Raw genomic sequence first — 27,396 nt, 5'->3', positions numbered from 1 at the left:
TATCAACTTCCCCACTCACAGCCGAGGTCACATCCTGTATTTGGTCTGCTCCACTGGTCTCACAATACCTCAACTCTCTAGCCTCAACCTCAATATCTCTGACCACCTGGCTATCACCATGGACATTGACATCCCTATCCCCATCTCAAAAGCCAAGTGCAATATATATTTCAGAAATCTTTTAATCTATCTCCCCACAACTCTTTCAGCCTCTCTTGCCAGTACCATGTCTGCCTCCCCTCCCCCACTGTCTGATAATCCCTCGGATCTTGTAAACTTCTACAATAACACGCTCTCCTCCTGTCTTGATCAGCTGGCTCCCATTAAAACCCAAACTGTCTCATTCATACACTCAGCTCCCTGGTATACTCCTGAACTCCACCATATGAAATCCCGTAAGCGCCAGCTTGAAAGACTCTCCAAGAAGAGTCCATATCCAAGCCCTCTCCGACTACCTTCAACAATACAAAGACGTCTCATCTCAGCCCGGTCCAGCTACTACTAGGGGTGCAACGGATCACAAACCTCACGTTTCGGTTCGGATCACGGTTTTTGAGTCACGGTTTTGATAATTTTTCGGATCAGACATCCGAGATAAATATAACTTTGCTTACCATTTATTAATTCAAGAACACTTAAAGCCAAGAACTTTGGGCTATAGTCTTACATAAAACCAAAAATATTGAAGATGTCCAATGTGAAACAAAATGAAATAAATAACGAATACAAATAAAACATTCAAGAATACTCAATTCTGTTAAGTTTAAGTGCAACATGAGGTATGTTGATCCCCTCTTCCTTTGATCAATATTGAAAGAAAAAACAGCCAGTGTCTACAGCATCAAAAAAGAGAGAAAGCAGACCAGAGCTAGCTTCCACTGTTTCAACTGAACTGAACTGAACTGCTAGGCAACAACTTGGGTCTATGTTTACTTCCTGTCAGGTTATGTTATTCATATACACTGCAATAATGTTTACCATTACTGTGAAATGGTCTTTTTCAAAACGAAGAGAATATCTACATTGTCTGGGGAGAGGGTAGACCTTTCTGTGGTGACTGGGATATTGCTATTGGGTCTGTCTAGCTTCCACTCTACTGCTTCTGCCAGCACCTGTGCTAGGTGTGTGACTCTCTCAGAGGGGGCGTGTCTGCAGTACCGGACTTTAAATCTCCACTCCGCCGTGATGAGCTGTCAGTCTTTTCCTCTTCATAGAGGAATGATCTTCTCAATGAAGTGTGTGCGTAAGGGGATTTTGTAGCGTGACTCAAGCACTTTAACCAGATTTTGAAATCCTTTGTTTTCCACAACAGAGTGTCCCCCGTCGCTGACAGACCGGGATAATGGGGCTTCATTACATTACGTTTAGCAGACGCTTTTATCCAAAGCGACTTACAATTCATTATCTATCTATACACTGTAGGCACAGCTACGGGAACAATTTTGGGGTCAAGTGTCTTGCTCAAGGACACATTGACATGAGCAGAGTAGGAGCTGGGGATCGAACCACCGACCCTCTGATTAGCAACGGTCACCCATATTTGCTTCATATGTGTGGACATGTCCGATTTTTATTTTTTTTATGTTGTCGTATGTCTTTCTCTTTAAACAACGCCTACATACCATAACGCTTTTGTCCACCACCCTTATCCCATCATTAGAAGTTACAGGGAAGACAAAATGCTCCCAAACTTGCAACTTAAATGACGCCGGGGGCTTCTCAAGTTCCTCTGCTCGCCGTGACTTTCACCGTTCATGTGAACACACTGCTTTATATCTGTTCACTGCAACTTTGCATTGATAGTCGAGGACTTGTTACTTGAAAAGGAACAGCAGCAGTAGAACTTTATTACGCAGTATGATGTACTGTAAGAAAAAAATTAAAAATACTCACTTAATCTGCAGTTCAGGAGTGATCAAAACCGGGAGGGGTGAACCGAACCAATCACGGATCGATCCGTGATCCGTTACACCACTACCTACTACACACCTTCATACACTCTGGCTCCTCTAACCCAAAGGCTTTCTTCTCCACAATAAACAAGCTTCTTAAACCCAGGGACAACCACCTCAAACTCAACTGTGATAAATCTGACATGATCATCATCGGTCCCAAATCCCTCACTAAAACCAGTCACAACTTCTGCCTCACCATCGACAAGTCCACTCTGTCTCCCTCCCCACACATGTTTGACAGCAACCTCTCCTTTGAACACCACGTCAACCAAATCACCAGAACTGCCTTTTTCCACTTAAAAAAGACATAGCCAGTCTCTGCCCATCACTCTCTTTATCTGCTGCTGAAACTTTGATCAAACGCCTTCATCACTTCCAGAATCGACTACTGCAACAGTATTGTTCATGGCACATCATCCCAAATCCTAACTAAACTCCAGTACATCCAGAACTCTGCTGCTCACCCGCTCCCGTGATCACATCACCCCTGTTCCCCAGAATCTCCACTGGCTCCCCTTCCCACAACGAATCCAATACAAAGTCCTTCTCCTCACTCACAAAGCCCTCCATAATCAGGCCCCCACCTACCTCACCAACCTGCCCCACCACCACACTCCATCCCATCGACTCCGCTCCTCTGATGCCAGCCTCCTGTCCCTTCCACTCAAGCACCGGACATGGGGCGACAGAGCCTTCTCCATAGCTGCCCCCTCCCTCTGGAACTCTTTCCCCAAACACATCCGAGACTGCACCGATCTTTCCATGTTCAAATCACAACTCACCTTTTCAGAACTGCTTTTTGCGTGATAAATGTTGTGTGTTCTACGTTTTTAGTGTATAGCTTTTTATGATGATTTTAATGTTTGTAATGTGTCTTTGAGTATCTTGAAAGGCGCTCTATAAATAAAATGTATTATTATACTCAGGTTGGATTCATGCAGTCTACACCCCTACGGACTCTATGGTGTTTGGAGGAAACTTTCTGCACAGCTTCAACATCCCCATGCAACTTAACATCTGTAACATAGAAGACAGAACACGGGTAGGGAAAACAAGCTATCTTGTAAGGTGTAAATAACAGGAAGTGGTGGATTGAGTAATGGTAAAGTGCCTCTTTCACCTCAACCGCAGGTTCCTTTGAAGTTTCGTTACCCCTTCTACTACGAGATGTGCTGGTACGTGTTGGAGCGCTACGTCTTCAGTATGACAAAGACCTCCTACCTCACACCAGAATTTCAGAAGCACACGCTGGGCATTGGTATGAACACAGGCAAACAGGAGGGGTAGATGTACGTATGAAGAGTTTTCATGAAGGGGTTTTTTTGTGTGGATTGGTTGTAAATAGAATGTGTGTCTCATTCCTTCTGTCAGGTCTGAAGAAGCCGTCTGACTCAGATCCAGCCAGTGAGCAGGTGAAGGAGGAGGAGGAGGAGGAGGAGGAGGAGGAGGAGGAGGAGGAGGAGGAGGAGGAGGAGGGTGACAGTGAAGAAGAGGCCTCAGAGCAGCAGTCTGACAAGCCTGCAGTAAAAGTTCATTTGACTCCCCTTGAGCTGGAGGGAATGTGGAACCTGCTGGGTAAACTGGAGGCTCTGCCCACCAACAAGAAGTGTGTCCCAGCAGGCATACACAACGCCCCGGCACTCATCACACACATCAAGGTATGACTGGTTTTTGCGTGCATCAGTTATTTTGCTGGTGGGATGAATAAAAACTAAAACTACTGATATTAATGCTGTCCTGTTGACAGTGTTTGTCCTGTCAAATGCTTTCTCTCCCACCACTTTTGTCTCTTCTGCCCTGCAGGCTCTACTGAAGGAACATGCCAATGACAATCCAAAACTGTCCTACACAGGAAAACCCATTGTCAAGTGGCCAAAGAGAGTAAGCAGTCTTCACTTTTAGACACACAGCAGATTGGATGGATGACTTACTATCTTTACAGAATGATAGTAATAAATACATAATAGTAATAAATAAGTCTCTAACTATTTCTCAGGGTAAGTATTTGGACTGACACAAATTTTTAAAATTTTGCCTCTTTACACGACTCCAGTGGATTTTAAACTAATCAGTCAATATGTGGTTGAAGTGTAGACTTTCAGCTTTAATTCAACAGATATAACAAAAATATCACATTAACCGTTTAGGAATTACAGCCATTTTTAGACCGTCCCCCACATTTTCAGAGGGTCAAAAGTAATTGGACAAACATAAATAGGGCCCGAGCACCGACGTAGTCGGAGCGGAGGACCTATTGTTATTCTAATGTTTATTATTATTATTGTACCAGTTCCATCGCAAAAAGGAGGTGCTTGGGATACTTGGAATTTTTTTAAATTTGGCATGAAATTCAGTCGTGGTGAAAATTCCAGTCTGATTGGGGTATGACATATTGGCTCGATAGCACCCCCTATAGAGTAGCCCCAACTTTGGGTTTCACCTGGCTGTATGAAATTTTGTAGGTATGTGGAACGTGATGGGACGTACAAAAAAGTCAAAAGGAGGTATATCCTAAACCAAACAGGAAGTTGGCCATTTTGAATTTTATGACGTTTTTGGACCATTTCAAGGCGCCATATTTTAATGAACTCCTCCTAGAGATTTAACCTGATTGACTTCAGATTTGGTCAGTATGCTCTTGAGACCTTGGCAGTGAAAAGTTACTCAAAGATCAAAAAGTTATCGAACTATTTAGGGCTGCAACAACGAATCGATAAAATTGATTAGAATCGATTATTAAAAGCGTTGGCAACAAATTTCATTATTGATTCGTTGTGTCACACGATTATTACGCCACTCAATAAGTTGCGGAGATGTTTGAGTATTAAAAAAAAAAAAAGTTGAGTTGAGCAGAGATAGAGGAAAGACCATCGGAGAGACCCGTAACGTTGTTCTGAAACACATGGTGGAGGCAGAGAAATCAGTACAACCTAAGTTATCCAAGGTGTTGGAGCATTTCACGCTAAATAAATCGAAAAAGTGTGTTAATTGCAAGATATGCAAAAGCGACATGGCATGGCATGGCATGGCACGGGAGCACCACGGTGATGATTCAGCACCTAAAACGTAAACATGTTGGAGTCCTTGATGAGGAGGAAGGTAGTTCAACAGCAGGGTAAGTCACTACAGAATCCTACTTTTGTTCCGTTTTGAAGTGAGGAACGTAACGTCCCTCCAGTAGCTCTTCTGGTGCTGCTGTTTACTCGTGATCCAGCTTGACAAGCATGACAAGTTAGCGTTAGCTCGTTAACAGTAGTAAAGCAGGGGTGGTATAGTTTGCAAGACTAAAGACACATTTTTATTCACTCGCCTTTTCCCCGCCGATTAATCGAAAAAATAATCGACAGATTAATCGATTATTAAAATAATCGTTAGTTGCAGCCCGAGAACTATGTATCCGTGGCGGCAAAAAAACACCATTCGCCATGAAAAAGGAAGTTGTTGTAACTCGGCCGTGCATTGTCTAATCTGCTCCAAATTTCTCATATGTCATAACATCCTGACCCTGTACACATCTATATGACAATTTAGAATCATAGTAATAGCACCTCCTAGTGGCAACTGGAAGTTGTAAGCTTTGTACTTTGACATCCTGCTACTCACAGATTAATCAGATTCCTCTCAAATGTTGTCAGAAAAGTCTTAAGACCTTGATAATGCTTAATTGTGAAGATTGTAAGAAGTTGTTGAAGGGCGGCGACGTGGCGGCTCGGCGAATTTTGATCCTTCGCCATGAACGAATAAACTGATGCAACTCAACTCCACATCATCAGATCTTTACCAGATTTCACATGTTTGGTTAGACTGCAGGTCTGAAGACATCTGCAGGCCAATTTTGAATCATAGTCATAGCGCCACCTACTGGTAACAGAAAGTTAAAGTCTATACTTTGGCTTGTTTCTCTTAGTAGGTAAATCAGATCAACATCAAATTAGTTCCACACAAATGTAAGCCGTTCATAATGCCACGCAGTCTTCGCCGTGAAAAACAAAGGTAATTTTGAGAGGCTTGAAACATAAGCAAACTTGGCACACGGACTTAAAGCCCAAAATGATTTTATTCGTTCAGAGTAGCAAATCAGCTCAATAGCGCCTACTACAAAATTTCGACGAAGCAGCCCTCGCAGTACGTTTCACATAGATTAACAAAATTTGGTAGGCACATGTATCACATGTGCACTTAAATAAAAGTCTCTTGGGGCCATGCCCTAAACCCAACTGTAAGTTAGCCATTTTTAAGTTTGTATGAATTTCTAGTTTCATTTTGGCAATTTCCAGGCGCTCTACTTTAACAAACTCCTCCTAGGGAATTAATCAGATCAACTTAGAATTTGGTCAGAACAATCTAAAGACCTTTGTGATTAAAAGTTACTCAAAGGTTGTTGTTGTTTTGTGAAAGGCCGTTGCCGTGGTGACGCAGTCTTTGCCATGAAAAACTAAGGTGTTTTTGAGGGGCTAAAAATACTCAAAACATAATCAAACTTGTCACACACATTTAAAATCCTGAATGTAGTTATCTGATGTGATTTTAATGCTTCAGAGTTGCAAGTCGGCTCGATAGCGCCCCCTACAATATTTCGACGATGCAGCCCTCGCAGTACGTTTCACCTAGATGTATACAATTTGGTAAGCAGATGTATCACATGTAGACTTAAAAATAAATCTTACGGGTCCAACATGTTCTGATTGTCCATGTTAAGGACAATCAGTTTGTCCTTCTACTAAATCCTAATCCCACAGAAATTGTGTCGGGATTATACACAAAAGGCGCATTTTGGATACATGTGCATGTATATGCACATGCACATAGACCTAATTTTCACTGCTGCCATAACTTAACACCAGGTAATATATATGTAATATTTCAGCACAATTAGTGATCAAAACTGAACCAGGATGTTCTTATTATACCATCAGCAAACAATTAAACTCATAAACTATCACCATTTACCGTGCTTCCACCATCATATGATTTACAACAGATAGAAAACATTACCGGACAATCGATCATTAACAAACAATGATATTGTACAACAAAGGGTTAAACCAAGGGTGTCAAACTAATTTTTACTCTGGGCCACATCAACATCATGGTTGCCCTCAAAGGGCCGGTTGTAACTGTAAGACTGTGTAACTGTAACTACTCCCTAACATATTGTTAAATAACTGTCTCTGCATTTGATTATTGTTTATTCAAGTGTAAAAAGATTTTACATGCAGTTATATAAATGTAAAATTATATTTAAACACATTTCTGTTATTATAACATAAATCATTTTAATTTAGGGTTAAGAAACCCACATTACTCTGTCAAAGATCAAACTTTTAAAGAAAGTAACAAAGACAAATATCATCAAACACAAGTTATTACATTAAGTTAGTTCAAAGGTATTTTTGTCACCTCTCTGCATCACTAATGTTCCTCCCCGTCGTCGTCCCATTCAAGCAGCTACATCCAAGAGCTCCTCACTGACGGTCAAGTCTGCCTTCAGCCTCTTATAAACACTGATAGATGTATGATGTATCCGTGTTGTCTGTGCTTTCATCAACAGCTAATGAAAAAGACAAGTAACTGCTCGTCTCTTCGGCTAGCTGTGTTGTCAGATTGCCTGCTAGTTCCTGAACTCGGTCTGCGATGGTGTTTCTTCACAAACTGACATTTGTAAAACTCTGTATCTGGTCGGAGCACACCTGCTCACATACCTTTAGCATGCACTGGGCTGTAACTTTTGTAAATATATTCTGCTGCAATTGCAGTCTGCCTTTTAATTCTTGGACAATTTTATGTTTTTCTTGGAGGCTAAATTTAGCTCTGTGTTTGGTGTCAAAATGCCGACGTAAATTGTATTCCTTCATCACAGACACTGCCTCATAGCACAGAAGACAGACCGGCTTGAAGCACAAACATGTATTCGATTTCCCATCTTTCATAACATTTTCTTCCCTCTGCATCAATTTTTCTCTCCGTGGACATTTTGGGATTATTTGTTGATCATTTTCAACTCAATCACTTGTTGGCAAACCACTTTACGTGCTGTTGCCTCTCTTGTCCAACTGTTGTGATAGTTTTAATGTCAGCACACAGACAACATGCTATCTCATAATTTCGACCATGGGGATATTTTTATTTTCAAGTCTAACTTTCAATTTTTTTATTTTTTTGCTGGGGGATTCGCGGGCCACATAAAATGACGTGGCCTTGAGTTTGACATGTCTTGGGTTAAACTATCGCCGTATGTATATGCTACAGATCCCCATGGCGTAATGCTAATGCTCGCGCTAACCTACTGGTGACGGCAGTGATTGGTGGTTTTTCTTCACCAAGGTAAGAATTCTGTAAGAATTCTGCGATCATCCACTTTAGATGTCTTCCGTGGTCTTCTGGGTCTTTTGGTGTTGGTGAGCTTGCCAGTGCATTCCTTCTTTTTAAGAATGTAGTAAATTGTTCATTTGGCCAATCCTAATGTTTCTGCTGTCTGACTGATAGGTTTGTTAAGTGTTTTCAGCCTAATAATGGCCTGCTTCACTTGCATTGACCACCTTTTTGGTCCGCATGCTGAGAGTTCCATGGACCAGCTACCAACTGCAAATATAACATTTTGAATCCTATTATCTGCATAATTTTTCATGAAATGGTGACAGAACAGGCTACATCTGGCCATGTAACCATTTGTCAGACAATTGTCCAATTACTTTTGAGCCTCTGAAAATGTGGGGGAGTGTATTCAAATGGCCATAATTCCATAACGATTCATGTAATATTTTTGGTTTATCTATTGAATTAAAGCTGAAAGTCTACACTTCAACCACATATTGACTGATTCCTTTCAAATCATTGGAGTTGTGTAAAGAGACAAAATTTGAAAAATTGTGTCATAGTCCAAATACTTACGGCCCTGACTGTAAGTAATACTTGGAAGAAGTGTTTGTTTATGCGAGTCTTGATTTGTCAAATGTTTGCTAATTGATCAGAATGATCATGATTAAAATAAGTTTTATCATTTTGTTTCAATTGACTGTTCCTCATGAGTCCCCTCATGGATATTAGCAAATACCATATGAAAAATGACATTTCTCAATCAATACTGGTGTGAAAATGCCGCTTCATCATTTATACAATATTGTCAATATTTGGGACCCAGTGTTCATAACAAATGCTGGTGGCTGTAGTGTTTTCTTCTTTTTTTTTTTTTTTTTTTTTTTTTTTTTTTTCCTATTTTTCCTCTTGTTACCTCAGCTGTTGTCCCTTCTTAACTTTTCTGCTCCTCTCCACCAGCCCTCATGGTACCAGCCTCCTCCTCCACCACCACCTCCTCCTCGTCCTAAGTTCTCCTCCACTCCCATCATCCCACGACCACAGAAACCAGCCTCCTCCATGTCAGTGCTGAGGCGGCGCAGGGTCAGGTAACGAAGCATGTGTGAGAAACACATTTTGTCATGTCAAATAAAGATTGGCTGGAATGTTGTTTTGGTCACACAAACTGGTTTTCAGTTGTTTGTAGTAGGCCTTCTCAATTAAGCCCAGCAAAAAACAGTTATTTTGAGCCAATGTTCTACCATTTTAAACCTTTTATAATGTAATTGTGCAAGTATATGATTCAGCTGTCTTCAGCGATCATTCATTTACTGTGATGTTTTCCTTCTTTGTAGGTGTAAGCGCTGTGAAGCTTGTATGAGACCAGAGTGTGGAGACTGTAACTTCTGCAGAGACATGAAGAAGTTTGGAGGACCAGGGAAACTCAAGCAGACCTGTGTGCTCCGACAGTGTCTTTCTGTAGGTAACTTTTTATAGTTTGTTTATTTATATATGTTGGATATGTTTCATAATTTTCCTCTCCATCTCCTCCAGCCGGGCCTTCCTCTGTCTGCAGTATGTGAGATCTGCAAGGAGCCGAATCAGGAGGAAACCGGAGACCCCTCCCTCACTCTGATGGAATGTTCTAACTGTGCGCAGATAGTCCATCCTGCCTGCCTCACGGTACACTCTCCCGGTTTACTTCACAGTACACTATATTTACTGCTAATTCCGAATGTGCTGTACTGTGCCCTCAAAAATTCCCACTATGGAGCAAAACAAGTTGTGTCCGCTAAATGATACCCTTGTTATGTTGGAACTCTCTTCATAGTACAGGGCCCAGGAATGCGTAACAGCTCAGTAGATGCCAGCTAAATGCAGTAAACACACACACACACACACACACACACACACACACACACACACACACACACACACACACACACACACTCACACTCACACTCACACACTGAAATGAAACCAGCTTCCTAATAATGATCCGTGGCTGCATCGATGCAGAATCATTCACGTCTGCATCACGATGCATCTTAGAATCGAGACACTTCCACACCTCTAATACTGTAGCACATACAGTAGCATGTATGGGTCATATTACACAGATATTAAATATGAGTGCCCTCTCTGTCACCATCTAGACAAATGCTATGTAGCTAGGTATACACAGGGTTCTAGGATTGTTTATTCATACATTTTCATTTATTACTTCTCTTCTTCCTTCAGTTCATCCATTTGACTAATAATATGTCTGCTTCTGCCTCTGCAGGTTCAGGGTGAAGGAGTGGTGAATAAAGACCTGCCTAGTTGCTGGGAGTGTCCAAAGTGTGTCCAAGGGATTACTGACCCTGAGGTACACAAACTCTCATCAACAAACACACACACACAGTCTCAGGGTTTCCTACTTCTTGTATGTGTATGTAGTCCACTGTGAACACAGACGTCCGAGTATCTTTGCAAACGCTTGGGCTCTCTCTTGCACTCAGTCTGTTAACCCGCCGTTCACACACACTTGGTTGCAGTGTGTCAACGCTAATGGGTATTGTGTGTCTCCTGTCTTCATTATTTATTTTATTTTTTTGTTATGTTTTGTTTGCTTTATTTCCGTTTTGTTTGAGTTTGATTTAACTCCGTCAGTCATCAGGCAGCGATGAATCGTTGGCTGCCGGCCACCAGCAGCTCATCCGTCCCCATGGCCCCCTGGTTCTCAGACTGGGCCCCGGGCCCTCTGCTACCTTAGGGGGTCCAGTGGGCACCCAGCAGGATGGGGAGGTGGTCCGCTGTGGTTTCTTCCCTCCTCCTCCTCTTCCTTCCTGCTCTTCCTCCTCCTCAGCGTCACTTCTATTGGTGGCGGCCCCTCTGCCTTCTCAGCCAATCAGCTCGAGACTGGTGAGAGGTGCCGCCTACTCTGAGTACATCCACCTGTCTGTCAAGTGCACCACACCCCTTTTTTTCATTCCACCTTTGAAGAGAACAGACACAACTCTTGTTGTAAATGTTACTGTTTGGATGATCTTGTTGCTGACAAAATGATTTCCTGTTTAAGAATTTTCATAGTTCATACAAGAGTAGTGCCTCTTTTCTGACTTATCTGTTTTCATTTTAGTTTGTTTTTCTTCAGCGCAGATTGGTTTCTGTACTGTTTTCCTTTTTCCATACTTTCAAAATGATTCTTCTCATGGCTTATCATGACGGACAATGTGTAGCCTGGACACATTTGTTACAGTTTGTCAGTTTAACTTTAAATAATCGGTTTTCAGGGCTTTTATAAATGTATTATGTTTACTAAGATTGTAAGCCTTATCAGTGAGTTATTGGACACATCAGCTTCCACTTCGTCAATGTCAAAAAGGATGTTAAAGGAGCTGATGTTGTTCAGTGGACCTGTTTACTCAACTTTGAACTTGACTGCCCAGGTGATTGTTTAGGTTTTTTCCCATCGCCCTAACTGACTGTTTGAATGACTTTCTGTCAGTAGTTTAAGGTGCTCAATACAAAACTCTGAGCATATTTATGATTGAGGGATTGCCTCCACATGGCTCTCAACATTGGGACAGTTGATCTCGTGGCTTCAGCTAACGGTGCCAACAAGGGCAGCAGTGCTGACCAGAGCTAACAGTGTTTACCTCAGGGGGATTCGGTGGCAGGGTGCAATGTTTGCATGACGTTGCCGTCTGTCGGGATGACGTTATCAGTGGAAACTGGGGGTGCAACGCAACAGATCACAAACCTCACAGTTTGGATCGTACCATGGTTTTTGAGACACGGTTCGTGACCATTTATTAATTAAAGAACTTCAAGAACACTGAAAGCAAAGAACTTTGGGCTATAGTCTTCAATGAAAACTACAATACAGCGTGGCTCAAGCACTTTAACCAGATTTTGAAATCCTTTTGTTTTCCACAACGGACTGTCCCCCGTCGCTGACAAACCGGGATGGTGGCACTTCATATGTGTGGACATGCCCGATGTGTTGTCATATGTCTTTCTCTTTAAACAACGCCTACATACCGTAACGCTTTTGTCCACTACCCTTATCCCATCATTCAAAGTTACAGGGAAGCCAAAATGCTCCCAAACTTGCAACTTCAATGACGCCGGCGGTTTCTCAAGTTTCTCCGCTTCTCCGCTCGCCATGACTTTCACTGTTAAATGCCTTTTAACACGCTCCGTTCACGTGAACACACTACTGCTTTATATCTGTTCACTGCAACTTTGCATTGATATTCAGGGTCTTGTTACTTGAAAAGGAACGGCAGCAGTAGAACTTTATTACACAGTATGATGATTAAACTGTAAAAAAAAATAAAAGAATACTCTCTCAATCTGTTCACAAGTGTGCCGAACCGTGAGGGGTGATCCGAACCGTGAGGGGTGATCCGAACCATTAGTGGAAACCACAGTGCAGAACAGCGGCTTTGAGCAAGCCTTTGGGGAAAGCTCGCATACACTAACATGCATTAAAAAGGCACGGGCTTGCCAGCGCTCTATGTAAACCAAACACGGGGAAGCTCTGATTACAACACACTCTGCTCTTCTATCTTTACATGGCAAATAGTCGTTTGCTGCTATATTAATGCTCTGAATATTGTATAGAGATCCTTTAACAGGGAAATGGTGTTGTGATCTTGCGTCTTCTCAAATATCAAAATGTAAATTTAGAGGATTTTCTCTGATGACAACCAAGTTCATAAGCAAAAAGTCCAAAACGGTCTAATACTGACCTCATCGCTCTTGAACAAAATGCTTGTTTCAGATATTAAATTCATTCTCTTGTGCCACACACAAACATGTTGAAATATCAATAACAGAAATGATGGGATATTCTCTTCACTGTGACATTGTAGCTCTATTATAAGTTCAAGGTGTACAACATTGCTGCTCACCAAAAAGCTTTTGTTTCAGTGTCCATGTGGCTATTTATAAGTAAAAAGTACTTCACTGTGTGATGACTTTCAAAATCTGATGTTAAGCATATAAATATTGTTATCTGTTAGTGGTTAACAGTTGCACCAAAGATGCTCTGTATAAGATGATCTGTTTTTCAGGGGGTGGTTTAGTACATTGTATGAGCATGATGATGTATTCTGATATTTAGTGGCTGCAAAGCATACACTACATTACTTCATGTTGTTTTGTGATGTTCTATACCACCTTAATTTTATTATGTTTATCTAACTATACTATGACTGACTGAGTGCGAGTATATGATGGCAAGAGCTTCAGTTCTGGGTAAATTCTTCCTTCAATGAGTCACAACTAAATATTTTGCCAAGACACAATATTGGCAACACACTTTTTTCCCCCTTCGGATTACAGATAATTTACAGACTGGGAAATTATCAAAATGAGTTATTGAAGATCAGCACATAATGGCAGCTTCTGTCCAAAAATGTTACCAGCCTCTAGTAATGTAAAGCCAAAAGTGTCAGCTAAATCTCAAAAAAGAGATTCTTTGACACTCTTCTTCTGTCAGTTTCTTCAGTCACTTCTGATAGTGAGATGTTTTTCCTTTTTCCTCTAGCAGTCTAAAGGAGAGAAAGGTGAAGGCCTTCCAGCGGTGAGTGTTTGTTGTTGGATCCCTACTTTGACTTTGTTTATTTCTAAATACTCTCTTCATTTATATTAATTTTTTTTTTAAAGTTTGTTTTTCTCTCTACCTTTCTTTCCCCATACTGTCCTCATTTTCTTTGTCAATCTGTGCCTCTTTTCATTGTTCTTTCTACCCTTCCTTCTTTTCATTGTTCTTTCTACCCTTCCTTCTTTCCATTCCTCCCTCCTCTTCCTTCTATCCCTGCATGTCCAGAAGCGGAAGTCTTCCACCCTGCTGGATGCTCGCATGGCTAAGATTTACCGACGACAGAGACATAGCCGCGATGGAGACGACTCTGCCAGTGGTGATGATGATGAAGATGATGATGAAGGTTTGTCTCTGTGAAAAAGACAACATTTTTACTGCCTACTGCCCACCAGTTACTTTGTTAGTGATTAATCACAAAAAAGCTGTCTAAAATGTTTTTCCAAAAACAAAGTGCTTGAATTTCATCTTTTGGTGTGATTGTGATCACTCTCTTCTGACCTGATCACTTGTCCCCTCCATCCGTCCATCTCTGCAGCCTGTCAGAGAAGAAAGATAGCGCTCCATTCTCGAGGGGGGAGCCACTCTTCCAGGAGGGGCTTCAGTGCCAACAGGAGAGGCCTTCTGAGAGGAGGTTCGGCCCACAGAGGAAGTAGAGGAGGGCTCATGTCTTCTGGCTCTTCCTCCGTCCTCAAGCTAAAGCGAGGGATGGGCATGAGGGAGGGTGGACGGAGGGGACGTGGGGTGAGACTGAGGGGAGGCTCCAGGATGCAGCGAAGAGGAGACGAATCAGAGGAGTCGGACGACGACGACGATGAAGATGACGATGACGACGACGAAGACGACGACGACGATGACGATGATGATGATGAGGAGGAAGAAGAGGACAGTGAAGATGGAGACAAAGAACGACTGCATCGCCGGCGTAGGAGGAGGCGCAGGACTGATGATGATGATGATGACGACGACAGTGAGGGGCATGAGTTTGACCTTGAAGAGGAGGAGATGGACATGCTGGAATATGAAGAAGAGGAGGTGGAGGAGGAAGGGCGCTGGGATTCAGACCCAGAACCTCCAGTCCTCCTGGTGTCTGATCTGAATGATGACCTGCTGAGTGGCTCCTATCTGACTGTCACTCTACAGCGCCCCCACAAGGCCAAGAGACACTCTGGTAAGTGTGCGCGCGTGCGTGTACACACACACACTCACTTGAGCACCATTCAAATATTATTCACATCAGAGGGAACAATATAGGGCCGCAACAACGAATCGATAAAATTGATTATAAAAAGCGTTTCCAACGAATTTCATTATCGATTTGTTGTGTCGCGCGATTATCACGGCACTCAATAAGTCGCGGAGATGTTTGAGTATAAAAAAAAAAGTTGAGTTGAGTGCGGAGCAGAGCGGAGGTAGAGGAAAGACCATCGGAGAGACCCGTAACGTTGTTCTGAAACACATGGCGGAGGCAGAGAAATCAGTACGACCTAAGTCATCCAAGGTGTGGGAGCATTTCACACTAACTAAATCGAAAAAGTGTGTTAATTGCAAGATATGCAAAAGCGACATGGCATGGCACGGGAGCACCGCGGTGATGATTCAGCACCTAAAACGTAAACATGTTGGAGTCCTTGATGAGGAGGAAGGGAGTTCAACAGCAGGGCAAGTCACTACAGAATCCTACTTTTGTTCCGTTTTGAAGTGAGGAACGTAACGTCCCTGCAGTAGCTCTTCTGGTGCTGGTATTTACTCATTATCCAGCTTGACAAGCATGACAAGTTAGCGTTAGCTCGTTCATAACAGTAGTAAAGCAAGGGTGGTATAGTTTGCAAGACTAAAGACACATTTTTATACACTCGTCTTTTCCCTGCCGATTCATTGATTAATCGAAAAAAATAATCAACAGATTAATCGATTATTAAAATAATCGTTAGTTGCAGCCCTAGAACAATATTAACCATATCCTAAAAACCACACCATAGACAAATTTACAGTAGTAACGCTACTGCAGATGTAAAAACAAAAGCACTTTACTTACCAAAGCTGCTGTTCACTTAAAGACAAAGTCCATCCTCCTTTCTTTGTTTACAAAGAGTTTAATACCACGGTTGTACAGAACATCGGTGCGGTTCAGTTCCAGACATAGGTCCTCCTGCAAACGTGTTCGTTGAGTTGTAGATCCACTCGGGTCTCAGCAAAAGTTTTCAAAAGCACCATTGCTTGTAAGTGTCCTGTCGTGCTATGGTATCTTGTTGCTGCCTTGATTAGCCAACTCAGGTTAGCAAATCCAGCGTAGCTCCAAACACCAAGACGCTCAGTCGCAAATAAAACGCATTTCCAGCCATAAAATGTGCAACGCTTCTCCAACGCTGTTAGCTAGAAATACCGTTCGTACAAATCCTTTTCCTGGCTGGGTCAGGGCTGCTAGCTGTGGGGTTGGCTGACCCTTTCTTACTTAACTCCCAAATCCGTTTCTCCTCCTCCTTCAGCCATTGAGTGTTAGGTTAAAAAAAACTCTTACTGCTACAAAGTTCTGCTAGCTAACTTCACAACAGTCACGCAAGCCCACTGACCAATCACGTTAGTGCTGACATACTTATAGGCCAGTTAGGATGCTCTGACATGTCAAAGAATACTCCCAACATGTCAAACTAAAGATCTGATTGGTTGAAGACTATGACGATCAACAATATCGTCCCCATTTACTTAAACTGCAAAGGGATTCACTTCAGGGCCTCGGGGCAGATTTATTTACCTAGAGACAGCATAGGAGCGAAATCTGATTGGATAAAAGCTCTACTTAAAACAAGCTACGCTGGAAGCAGAGCAACAGAGGAAGACAGTAGCTGTGCATTGAGATAATAATCTAATGGGGGGGGGGGGGGAATATTTAGAATACATGTATTTATGAAAAAATATTAAATTATAAAGTGTGTGTGTGTGTGTGTGTGTGTGTGTGTGTGTGTGTGTGTGTGTGTGTGTGTGTGTGTGTGTGTGTGTGTGTGTGTGTGTGTGTTTTCTATATCGGGGTAGGCAATTCCCATATTTTTAGGGGGCAATTTGACCCCCACTGATTTGACCCCCACTGACTGAAATCCAGGGTCATTTAAATACAGTATATGAGCAATTGTCATTAAATGGCCATAATAAGACTATTAGGCAGTAGTCTACAGATTCAAAGTGTTTTCTTAGATTTTTTTTGAACAAAAAACAAACAGAAAACAGAAATCAGACAATCATATTCAATTTTATTCTTATTTCTTTGTGGTTATTTATTGTTATTATTACATTTAAACAACTATTAACAATTATAACTTTTTTTCTCTTTTTTTAATAATTATAACTTATTATATATATATATATATATATATATATATATATATATATATATATATATATATATTATTTTTTATTTTTTTTATTTTTATTTTTATTTATTTTATTTTTTTCTTACCTTTAATCATGTTGTACCTACCTAGTACAGGAAATACAGATAGGACAGACAAAACAAAGAACAAAAACAAAACACAATAAAAGGGCTATACACAGATTAATTCAATTCAATTTACAAACAAAAAGCTCAGCAGAGCTGAGAGGAAAATGTAATTTCAGAAAATTAAAAAGTACATATTAAGTTATATGTACAGTGGAGAAAAATCATAAATATATACGTATACATACATGAGTGGCTTATTTGTCAAATAGCACCAGTTCATCATCGTCGTCATCTGTGTCACTGTCAGCCATTGGAGAAGTTGCTGAAATGACCTGCTGCCTTTTCCCCAAGGGTTTTATGTGGGGCCACCTTGCATTCTTCCCACTGCGGAACCATTTTTTCACAGCAGATTCTGTGCATGCTGCAGCAGCTGCATCTTCTTCTTTTGGTCCCTCCAGTGAGATAATCATTAGGTCTTCCACTGTGGCTGTGTTGAGATTGATCCGCCAGTCAGTTTTGACTCTATTCAGAAGAGAAAACGCCCTCTCTACCTTGGAGGTGGACATCGGCATGACTTGAATTATTTCAATTATGTGGAGTATGTTGGGGAACTCCTCAGACCACACCCTTAGAATATTTGCCCATAGCTCCTCCCACTTTAGACCTCTGTAATTCCTGTTGACGACCTTCTTAAGACGGTCCTCTCTGCCATTACGCTTTCTACATCGCAGCCGTTTTTCGTCAGGATCTCCTTGAAATGATCTAGGAGCAGCAAGACCTCCTCTGTACCATACTCAGTCAGATCTTCAGGCCAGTGCTTAGGGTACAGTTTACACATGGCCATGAGGATTGTGTCTGTTTGATGCCTTTCATCAAGGCAGGCCACAATGTCATGGATGAGTGGCTCTCTGGAACTCTTCAATCTCTCCTCAGCATCTGCATAAGTGTCAGAAAGCTCTACGCCTCTGTAGCTACCACACCTACACTCCACCTTCACTGCTCTCAGCTTTGGGCCATCACCTTTCGCCATGTCTTTCAGCACCTCTTTGGAAGTCTCAATAGCCTCCACAGCTGTGGGAAAAGAGATGCCGTCCTTCTGGAATTGGAGAGATAGATGGGACAACTCACCCAAAACTTCCATGTAAAGACCTGTATGGAGGATGAATTAATTGGACCTAGCCTTCTTGAGCCATCCTCTCACTCTTGCAGCATCTGCTTTCTTTATATCTTGCCGCTGATCACTTCCCACCTCACTTAGATGATCGATGACTGCAGGGATGTTTGTCTCAAGTGCTTTAAGGGTTCTTCTGCGGTGATCAACCCATCTGGTCCCATCTACTCTAGTGGGTGTCAGGACAGACTCGTCTAGCAGTTCAGCCAACTGGTCAAGCTCCCGTCATCTTTTCCCTGACCCTCGATAAAATGATGTATAGAAAGACAGGAACCCATCAATCTGAAAAATGAAAAGAAAAACACAAACAAGGCGTTGAGAATCAAAGTCCTACATTGTTTATACTGTTTGCTTTAGGCTCCAGCAATGTTAATAAATACTATGTTTTTTATAATATGTTTTTATATCAAAAGTTAAAATATCACACAAACCTCTTGATTGAAATAAGTTCCCTGGAAGGCATTCTTGCAGGCTAGCTCTAAACGAAGAGCTAAACAATGAATGCCCATTAGCCATGGCATGTCATTCTTTAGCTTTGTGTAGATGCCCTGCCTGCATCCAAAGTTAACGCTGGCTCCATCTGCTCCGAATCCAACAAGATGATTGGTCCAGTTAGGGATGCCCTTGGAGATTAGCAGTGACCAAATGCAATACAGGATGCCATCAGCTATTAGGATGATAAAAACACATGTAAAAAAAACTAAACAAAACACAAGTGAGCCACTTTATAGAAATCCTTGTACTGTATGTGTGCAAGTAACCTTTAGATGAATTGATAAACCATAAACTTGAGCAATATATAATTGATAAGAGATCATTGATCATAGATAATTACCCTAGAAATGCCATGCGAGGGACACCTTTATGCAGGAATTTCACATAAAAGACCTCTTTCTCCGTTGTTGATCTGTCTGTGCTCCCATCAACAAGGACACTGATATATCTGGAAGCCAATACTTGCTTGCTAACCTCAAGCTGTATTTGTTCCGCGAGGTACTAGGTAAAAACCTCTGTCTAACGTTAGCTAGTTTGCAGAGCTAGCTAACGTTAACTAACTAACGTTAAACTAGCTAAAGTGAACTAAATAATGTCAAAATAATTATTACTAGTTATCACTCACCGTAGGCGATGGCATGTTGCTTGGTCGCCTGGTGACGAAAGGCCACGTATTTCTTTGTTTTCGCTCCCCTTGATGAAGTCAGCAGAAGAATTCGCCTGTGCTGGATTGACAACGACTTTGCAACTCGTTGTCCACAAGTTTGACATGCCTTGCAAAAAATTCTGGTCTTTTTTCCGTTGTCGTCTTCCTCCACCCCAAGCCGATCTAGCTTCCATTTTTCGATGGTCGCTGGGTGTGTGAATTTTATCTTTGGAATCTGAGATGGTGACGGAGACTGTTTGCTGATCCTCATTTCTCCTCACACTTGCAGTCACAGGTCTGATTAAGAAGCGCTCCATTTATTTTTTTAGAACGTTAACATCAGTAAATGTAAAACATCAGTCAAGGCGAAAATCTAAAACATTCTATGGCAACTTGACCGGGTTATATAGGCTACGATGTTTTTGACAAGTTCATTATATTATCATTATTTTTAGAGGAAATTATGGGGGCATTTTTTGCCCCTCTCCTGGTGATATCAGGGGCAAAATTATATTTCTTAGGGGCAGTTTTGCCCTTTGCCCTCGTGTATTTCCGATGCTGGTCTATATGAACCCTAACTAATCAGTCAATATGTGGTTGAAGTGTAGACTTTCAGCTTTAATTCAATACACTACCCCACATTTTCAGAGGCTCAAAAGTAATTGGACAATTGTCTGACAAATGGTTACATGGCCAGATGTGGACTGTTCTGTCACCATTTCATGAAAAATGATGCAGATAATAGGATTCAAAATTTATATTTGCAGTTGGTAGCTGGTCCATGGAACTCTCAGCATGCGGACCAAAAAGGTTGTCAATGCAAGTGAAGCAGGCCATTATTAGGCTGAAAACATTTAACAATGTTAAAAAATCAGTCAGACAGCAGAAACATTAGGATTGGCCAAATCAACAATTTAGTACATTCTTAAAAAGAAGGAATGCACTGGCAAGCTCACCAACACCAAAAGACCCAGAAGACCACAGAAGACATCTAAAGTGGATGATCTCAGAATTCTTACCGTGGTGAAGAAAAATCCCTTCATAACATCAACTGAAGTCAAGAACACTCAGGAGGAGGTAGGCGCATCATTGTTAAAGTCAATCTAAATACAGAGGGTTTACAACAAGGTGCAAACCACTGGTAACACTGAAGAACAGGAAGGCTCGATTTGACTTTGCCAGAAAACGTCTGAAAAAGACTGACCAGTTTGGGAACAAGATTCTTTGGACCGATGAAACCAAGATTGTTATATATGTGTATATTATTGCTAGGCAACTTAATACGTTATTATCGCGTTAACGTATTAATTAATTAACGCCGACAATTACTTTATCGCGCATTAACACAGTTTAAAAAAAAAAATGCAATATAATATAGTTGATGCCAGCAAATCACCCAAACAAATAGTGGAGAGAGGCTTCGGCAGACTACGTTGGATGCAGCGTGTGGGAGAAGTATAGATAAACAAAAGCAAGTCAAGCTAACAAATAGCACAGCAAAGTGGATAGCTACAAACTGCAGGCCGATTAGTATTGTGGAAGATGTCGGTCTGAGGAACGTTCTTAGGATCGCAACGAATGACGGCACGTATGAGCCTCCCTCAAGACGCACCATCACGAGAAGAATACACGAGTTGTATGAAAAGGAGAGGGCCACAAAACTTGCAACTGAATTGTAAGTCGCTTTGGATAAAAGCGTCTGCTAAATGACTGTAATGTGATGTAATACATCTAATTGGTTACAATCCTCGTCTTTTGGATAGACCGGATATCACTCTGACACAGACGCCAGGTCTGTCAGAGATGGTTTTCAATCCGCCACTAAACCCTACTCCACTACATCTCAGAATGTTCTACAATTCTCTGACAGGTTTTGTACAAATTATGTTAATGGAATTTTGAAATACAAAAATTTAAAATGTGTTTCTCTTGTAAATGGAGTCAAGTTGCTCAGATTTATTTAAATTCACTCATCATTCTATTACATAAAATGTGTTCGATAGTCAAACCTCTGGTGACAAACAGCTCAAAGAAACTCTTTGATCATAATTGTTTTAAAACGTGATGTTATCATATTTAATCATACTGTTGTGTTTACAGAAGAGATATAATGTAGTTGTATATACTATGAGCAACAATTTGGACCTGCTCAAGAAGCTGTTGCCAAGATTAGGGACCACTGTTTGTATATTAACTGTTTGCCAAACTTAAATCACTGACAAGTAATTAGTGGATGGAAAATGATTCAGATCCTTCACTGCAGTAAACGTACTAATACCATACTGATGAAACAATCCACTACGAGTAAAAATACCTGCATTCAAAACTAAAATGTACATTATTTGCCCCTGACCTGTAGTGCAATCTGAAAATCTCCCCCTAGCATCTGTGTCAGAGTGATATCTGGTCTATCCAAAGACGAGGATTGTAACCAATTAGATGTAGAGATACAATAGAGACTGGGTCCGTGCACTTACTGTCAAAAAGAAAAACTAAAGGTAAAAGACTCGCTCGCGAGCAGGAATTTTGCTCGTGGAGTGATGTAAAAGTGCTCGTCAAAGTAAAATACGCAAGCGGCTGCTTAATTTGCACACACGGATCTCATTCGCGCTCTCGGATTTTGACAGTGGTTTGCCTTCATACAATAAGGTTGCGACGGTCTTGAGAGAGCTCTTTGCTTTTACCTAACCCTGTGTGTGTGTGTGTGTGTGTGTGTGTGTGTGTGTGTGTGTGTGTGTGCGTGCGTGCGTGCGTACTGTATATGTGTCTTTCCATAATTGAACTGCAAAGTAAAACAGGAACGAGTTCTACTCCAACAGAGACATGTTGTGGTCTCCTCAGGCTCCATAGTTCCAAAACTAGAAGCAGCCATGGGTCTGAGGACAGCAGTGATGGGTGCTGGTGGTCTGCAGGGCTTCATCCAGAGAAAGACTGCTCTGTCCAAAGCGTCACGACTCAGGAGCACTGACACCACAGCTGACAGCGTAACCCCGAGAGGACCTGGCAGGTACAGCTCAACACACGATCAAATTGCTTTAATACAGGGGTGTCAAACTCATTTTCACTCTGGGCCACATCAGCATCATGGTTGCCCGCAAAGGGCCGGTTGTAACTGTGAGACTGTATAAATGTAACTACTCCCTAACTTATTGTTAAATAACTGTCTCTGCATTTGATTATTGTTTATTCAAGTGTAACAATATTGTACATGCGGTTATATAAATGTAAAAATATATTTAAGCACATTTCTGTTATTATAACATCAATCCTTTTAATTTAGGATTAAAAAACCCACATTACTCTATCAAAAATCTAACTTTTAAAGAAAATAACAAAGACAAATATCATCAAACACAAGTTATTACATTGACTTTGTTCAAAGCTATTTTTGTCACTCTCTGCATCACTAATGTCCCTCCCCGTCGTCGTCACGTTCATGCAGCTACATCCAAGAGCTCCTCATTGACGGTCAAGTCTGCCTTCAGCCTCTTATAAACCTTGATAGATGCGTATCCGTGTTGTCTGTGCTTTCATCAACAGCTAATGAAAAAGACAAGTAACTGCTCGTCTCTTCGGCTAGCTGTGTTGTCAGATTGCCTGCTAGTTCCTGAACTCGGTCTGCGATGGTGTTTGTTCACAAACTGACATTTTTAAAAGTCTGTATCTGGTCGGAGCACACCTGCTCACATACCTTTAGCATGCACTGCTTCAAAAATGCACCCATTTACCCATAGATTTCATCTGTTGTTAAGCCATGTTTAAAGTCTTCAATGTACTCTCAATTAATTTCTATGTCAAATGTAGGGTAACCTATGAAGAGCTGCTTCTATGACTGTTGTGTTTTTTGCTGGCGGATTCGCGGGCCACATAAAATTACGTTGCGGGCCGATTCGGCCCGCGGGCCTTGAGTTTGACACCTGTGCTTTAATACATGACTACTGCTACTACTACTACTCATGATATAAAATGTAAAACCTCCTAAACTCGCATACACATTTACTTTAAGACCAAAGTAGCCAACAAATGGCTCACAGCAGGAGTTGGGAGCATGAGATTATCTGGGTAATGTTAAATTGTCACACCCTCTATGTCACGGCTATCTGTTTGAAGTATTTTTATTGTTAGAGGTTTATAACTACTAAATCCCAGGTTGTATATGTAGAGTACTGTGTTTTTGATCACAGGTCACCGGGTGACCGTGGCTAAGTGGAGAGCAGGGCCGCCTTTCAATCAGAGGGTTGGTGGTTCGATCCCCGGCTCCTGCTCTACTAGTCTCATGTCATTGTGTCCTTGAGCAAGACACTTAACCCCGTAGCTGCGTCTACGGTGTGTAGATAGATACTGAATTGTAAGTCGCTTTGGATACAAGCGTCTGCTAAAATGACCGTAATGTAAAGGTCATTATGTTTTTGGTACATGAAAGAAAGCTAAAGGATATATGTAATGTTAGGTGTATATGCTTTAGTTACTAGTTAAACCTTATTATGACCTCAACCAAACGTTTCCTGCATGTGTTGATCACAACTCCACATTGGGTGGGAGTTTATTATTCTTTTCAGTTCATGTCATAGAATCTCAATTGATTTGATGCCAGAATTGACTTTAGCCAATGAGAATGAAGTTCTCATTGGCTAATGAAGAGAATAAAGAGAATGAAATGCTTTGGCACAGGCAGTAATACTGCCTGTGCCAAAGCACACTGACTGTAGTCCTGCGGGCTTATTCAGTGTGGCTTTGTGGCACAAGGCAGTAATACTGCCTGTGCCAAAGCACACTGACTGTAATCCTGCGGGCTTATTGTTGGAATGCTGATTCAGCATTCCAAGTATTGCCTGTCTCTCTCTCTCCCACACACTCAGTCCATCTGACTGTCTGTCTGCCTGTCTCTCTCTCCAAATCACTCAGTCCATCTAATTTACTGTCTGCCTGTCTCTCTTTCCCACACACTCAGTTCATCTAACTGTCTGTCTGTCTCTCTCTCCCACACACTCAGTCCATCTAACTGTCTGTCTGCCTGTCTCTCTCTCCCACTCACTCAGTACATATAACTGTCTGTCTGCTCTTCTCACTCAATCCAGATGACTGTCTGTCCTCCCGTCTCCCTCACTCACTCAGTACATATAACTGTCTGTCTGTCTGCCTGTCTCACTCACTCACTCAGTACAAATAACTGTCTGTCTGCCTTTCTCACTCTCACACTCATTTATTCAGTCTCTCTATCTCTGTCTTCCTGTCATTCTGTGTTTCTCTCTCTGTCTTTCTTTCTGTTTCTCCCTCTCTCCCTCTGGCTCTCTCTCCGCTACCACTACTGCTGCTATTCATGCTATTACCAGTACCAATACTGCTACAGCTTACAGATTGCTACTAGTACTAATACTACTGCTATCACTTCAAATACTGCCATTACTATTACTACTTCTTCTACTACTACTACTGTTATATTAAATACTACGACCACTACTACAGCTATTACTACGACTACTGATACTATTACTTATACTGCTTCTTCTAATTACTAATACTTCTACTACTAATAATACTTCTACTACAACTACAACTTCTATTACTACAAATATCACTACTGCTGAAATTTTTTAAGCCACAGAAGCTGTTCGAATATCAAAATATTCAGCTTTTTCAGGAGAGGGGTGATATTTTTCATATTTGTAATCTTTAAACTTTTTGAATTATTAAGCTTTTTGCAATTTGTTTTGAATGGGATATCTATGGAGAAAATCTTCAAATCCTGTTAAACTTCTTCAACTTTCAAAGCCTTCTTTCTCATACTTTCAGCTACTGACACCATAGTTAGACGTTTCAACTAGAAGGGTTTTCAGCAGTGCAGTTTAAATGCTTTCGAGCTTCAACAATTTTCAGACCGGTAGTCTCTCATTTCTGTATTTTCAGCAATGTTTTTGCAATTCATTCCAGCTTTCAGCATTCCAACGCATTTTCAGCAGGAAATGCATTTTCTAGTCTTTATTGTTGGAATGCTGATTCAGCATTCCAAGTATTGTTCTTCGAATCTTTATTGTTGGAATGCTGATTCAGCATTCCAAGTATTGTTCTTCGAATCTTTATTCAACTATTTCTTCCGTACGTATTTTGGCACTTAATAACTTCCACATTTCTTAAGCTACAGAAACCATTCAACTATATAAATGTTCAGCTTTTTCAGGAGAGGGGTGCTATTTCTCATCATTTTTCTAATCTTTCAACTTTTTGAATTATTAAGCTTTTTGCAACTTATTTTTTGAATGGGATGTCTATGGAGAATATTTTTAAATCCTCTTAAACTTGTTCAACTTTCAGATCCTTCTACTTCCTCATACTTTCAGCTACAGACACCATTTAAACTTTCAAATGTTGAGAAAACCCTGACCAATGATTGTATGTTATAATCATTTTGATATCTTTTACACTTTTTGAATAGTAGCATTTTTGCTTTCATGTGTTTTTCAGTCCTTTTCTGCTTTTATAATGAGTGTATTGCGCAGCTTAGAGTGCGTGATGTCATCGCTAGAGTGAAGAGAAGCCTGAGATTCCTGTGAAAAAAATATTTGTCTTTTGCGACTGACTCCTCAATTTTCACTCTACATGCATAATTTTTGGATGGAAACGTAGCTAATCTTGTCCTTGTCGTAGACATATGACTTTGGAATCCCACAGGTTTACACATTTGGCTCAAGAGCCTTTACTTGAGAGGAAAACCAACTTTCTCCTCCATAGACCCCAATGTTAAAACGTACTTCAAAAAAGTCTTGCACAGACAAACGTACCCCATTTCTAAATCGCCATTGAAGCCACTTTTTTTTTTTTACAGATCCAATATTCGCATGATCTGTTCTTCAAGTCATCCTTGCACTTCAGTTTTAATATCGGAGCAATAGGGGCTATGGTTATGGGGGTTTTGTGGTTTTGTTTGACAGGTGTTTTCCTGTTTTTTTTCTCATGAAAAGGCGGCAGGCTCACAGGTGTTCGTGCTTGAGCTAATTACTAATGTTTATAAACACAGACTCACAGACTCTCCAACTGCTGCGTCGTCACCATGGGAACCAATGACACACACACACAAACACACACACACACTTTCTCTCTTTCTCTGTCTGTCTCTCTGTCTGTCTCTCTCTATACACTCAGTACATATAACTGTCTGTCTGCCTCACTCACTCACTCAGTACATATAACTGTCTGTCTGCCTGTCTCACTCACTCACTCCATATAACTGTCTGTCTGCCTGTCTCTCCCACACAGTCAGTCCATCTGACTGTCTGTCTGCCTGTCTCTCTCTCCCACTCACTCAGTACATATAACTGTCTGTCTGCTCTTCTCACTCAATCCAGATGACTGTCTGTCCACCTGTCTCACTCACTCACTCAGTACATATAACTGTCTGTCTGCCTGTCTCACTCACTCAGTTCATATAACTGTCTGTGTGCCTGTCTCACTCACTCACTCAGTTCATATAACTGTCTGTCTGCCTGTCTCACTCACTCACTCAGTTCATATAACTGTCTGTTTACCTGTCTCACTCACTCACTCACTCAGTCCATCTGACTGTCTGTCTGCCTGTCTCTTTCTCCCAAACACTCAGTCCATCTGACTGTCTGTCTGCCTGTCTCTCTCTCCAAATCACGCAGTCAATGTAACTGTCTGTCTGCCTGTCTCTCTCTCCAAATCACTCAGTCAATGTAACTGTCTGTCTGCCTGTCTCTCTCTCCCACTCACTCAGTACATATAACTGTCTGTCTGCTCTTCTCACTCAATCCAGATGACTGTCTGTCCACCTGTCTCTCTCACTCACTC

At 41.3% G+C, this 27,396-nt stretch overlaps 1 protein-coding gene across 6 annotated transcripts in view; it reads left to right on the top strand.

The window, feature by feature from the left end:
- The window catches only part of kdm2aa (lysine (K)-specific demethylase 2Aa), a 51,787-nt gene that overhangs the window by 10,792 nt on the left and 13,599 nt on the right, over window positions 1-27,396 (top strand). The window contains exons 9-21 of one of the 6 annotated variants that reach the window (XM_068726613.1): window positions 2,882-2,997; window positions 3,087-3,213; window positions 3,327-3,613; window positions 3,759-3,836; window positions 9,231-9,358; window positions 9,605-9,728; window positions 9,804-9,932; window positions 10,534-10,617; window positions 10,902-11,153; window positions 13,792-13,824; window positions 14,071-14,188; window positions 14,381-15,013; window positions 22,381-22,597. In XM_068726613.1, the coding sequence (XP_068582714.1) occupies window positions 2,882-2,997; window positions 3,087-3,213; window positions 3,327-3,613; window positions 3,759-3,836; window positions 9,231-9,358; window positions 9,605-9,728; window positions 9,804-9,932; window positions 10,534-10,617; window positions 10,902-11,153; window positions 13,792-13,824; window positions 14,071-14,188; window positions 14,381-15,013; window positions 22,381-22,597 (2,326 nt within the window). Of the gene's footprint in view, window positions 1-2,881; window positions 2,998-3,086; window positions 3,214-3,326; window positions 3,614-3,758; window positions 3,837-9,230; window positions 9,359-9,604; window positions 9,729-9,803; window positions 9,933-10,533; window positions 10,618-10,901; window positions 11,154-13,788; window positions 13,825-14,070; window positions 14,189-14,380; window positions 15,014-22,380; window positions 22,598-27,396 lie in introns of all 6 variants that reach the window. The other 5 variants (XM_068726614.1, XM_068726612.1, XM_068726616.1 and 2 more) reach the window with 5 other exon arrangements.

This window comes from Cebidichthys violaceus, unplaced genomic scaffold (assembly GCF_023349555.1).
Source record: "Cebidichthys violaceus isolate CVI_PGR_0920_01 unplaced genomic scaffold, fCebVio1.0.p SCAF_4, whole genome shotgun sequence".
Lineage (NCBI taxonomy): Eukaryota > Metazoa > Chordata > Actinopteri > Perciformes > Stichaeidae > Cebidichthys > Cebidichthys violaceus.
The sequence above is the reverse complement of the archived record's forward strand: the minus strand, read 5'-3'. Positions and strand labels throughout refer to the sequence as shown.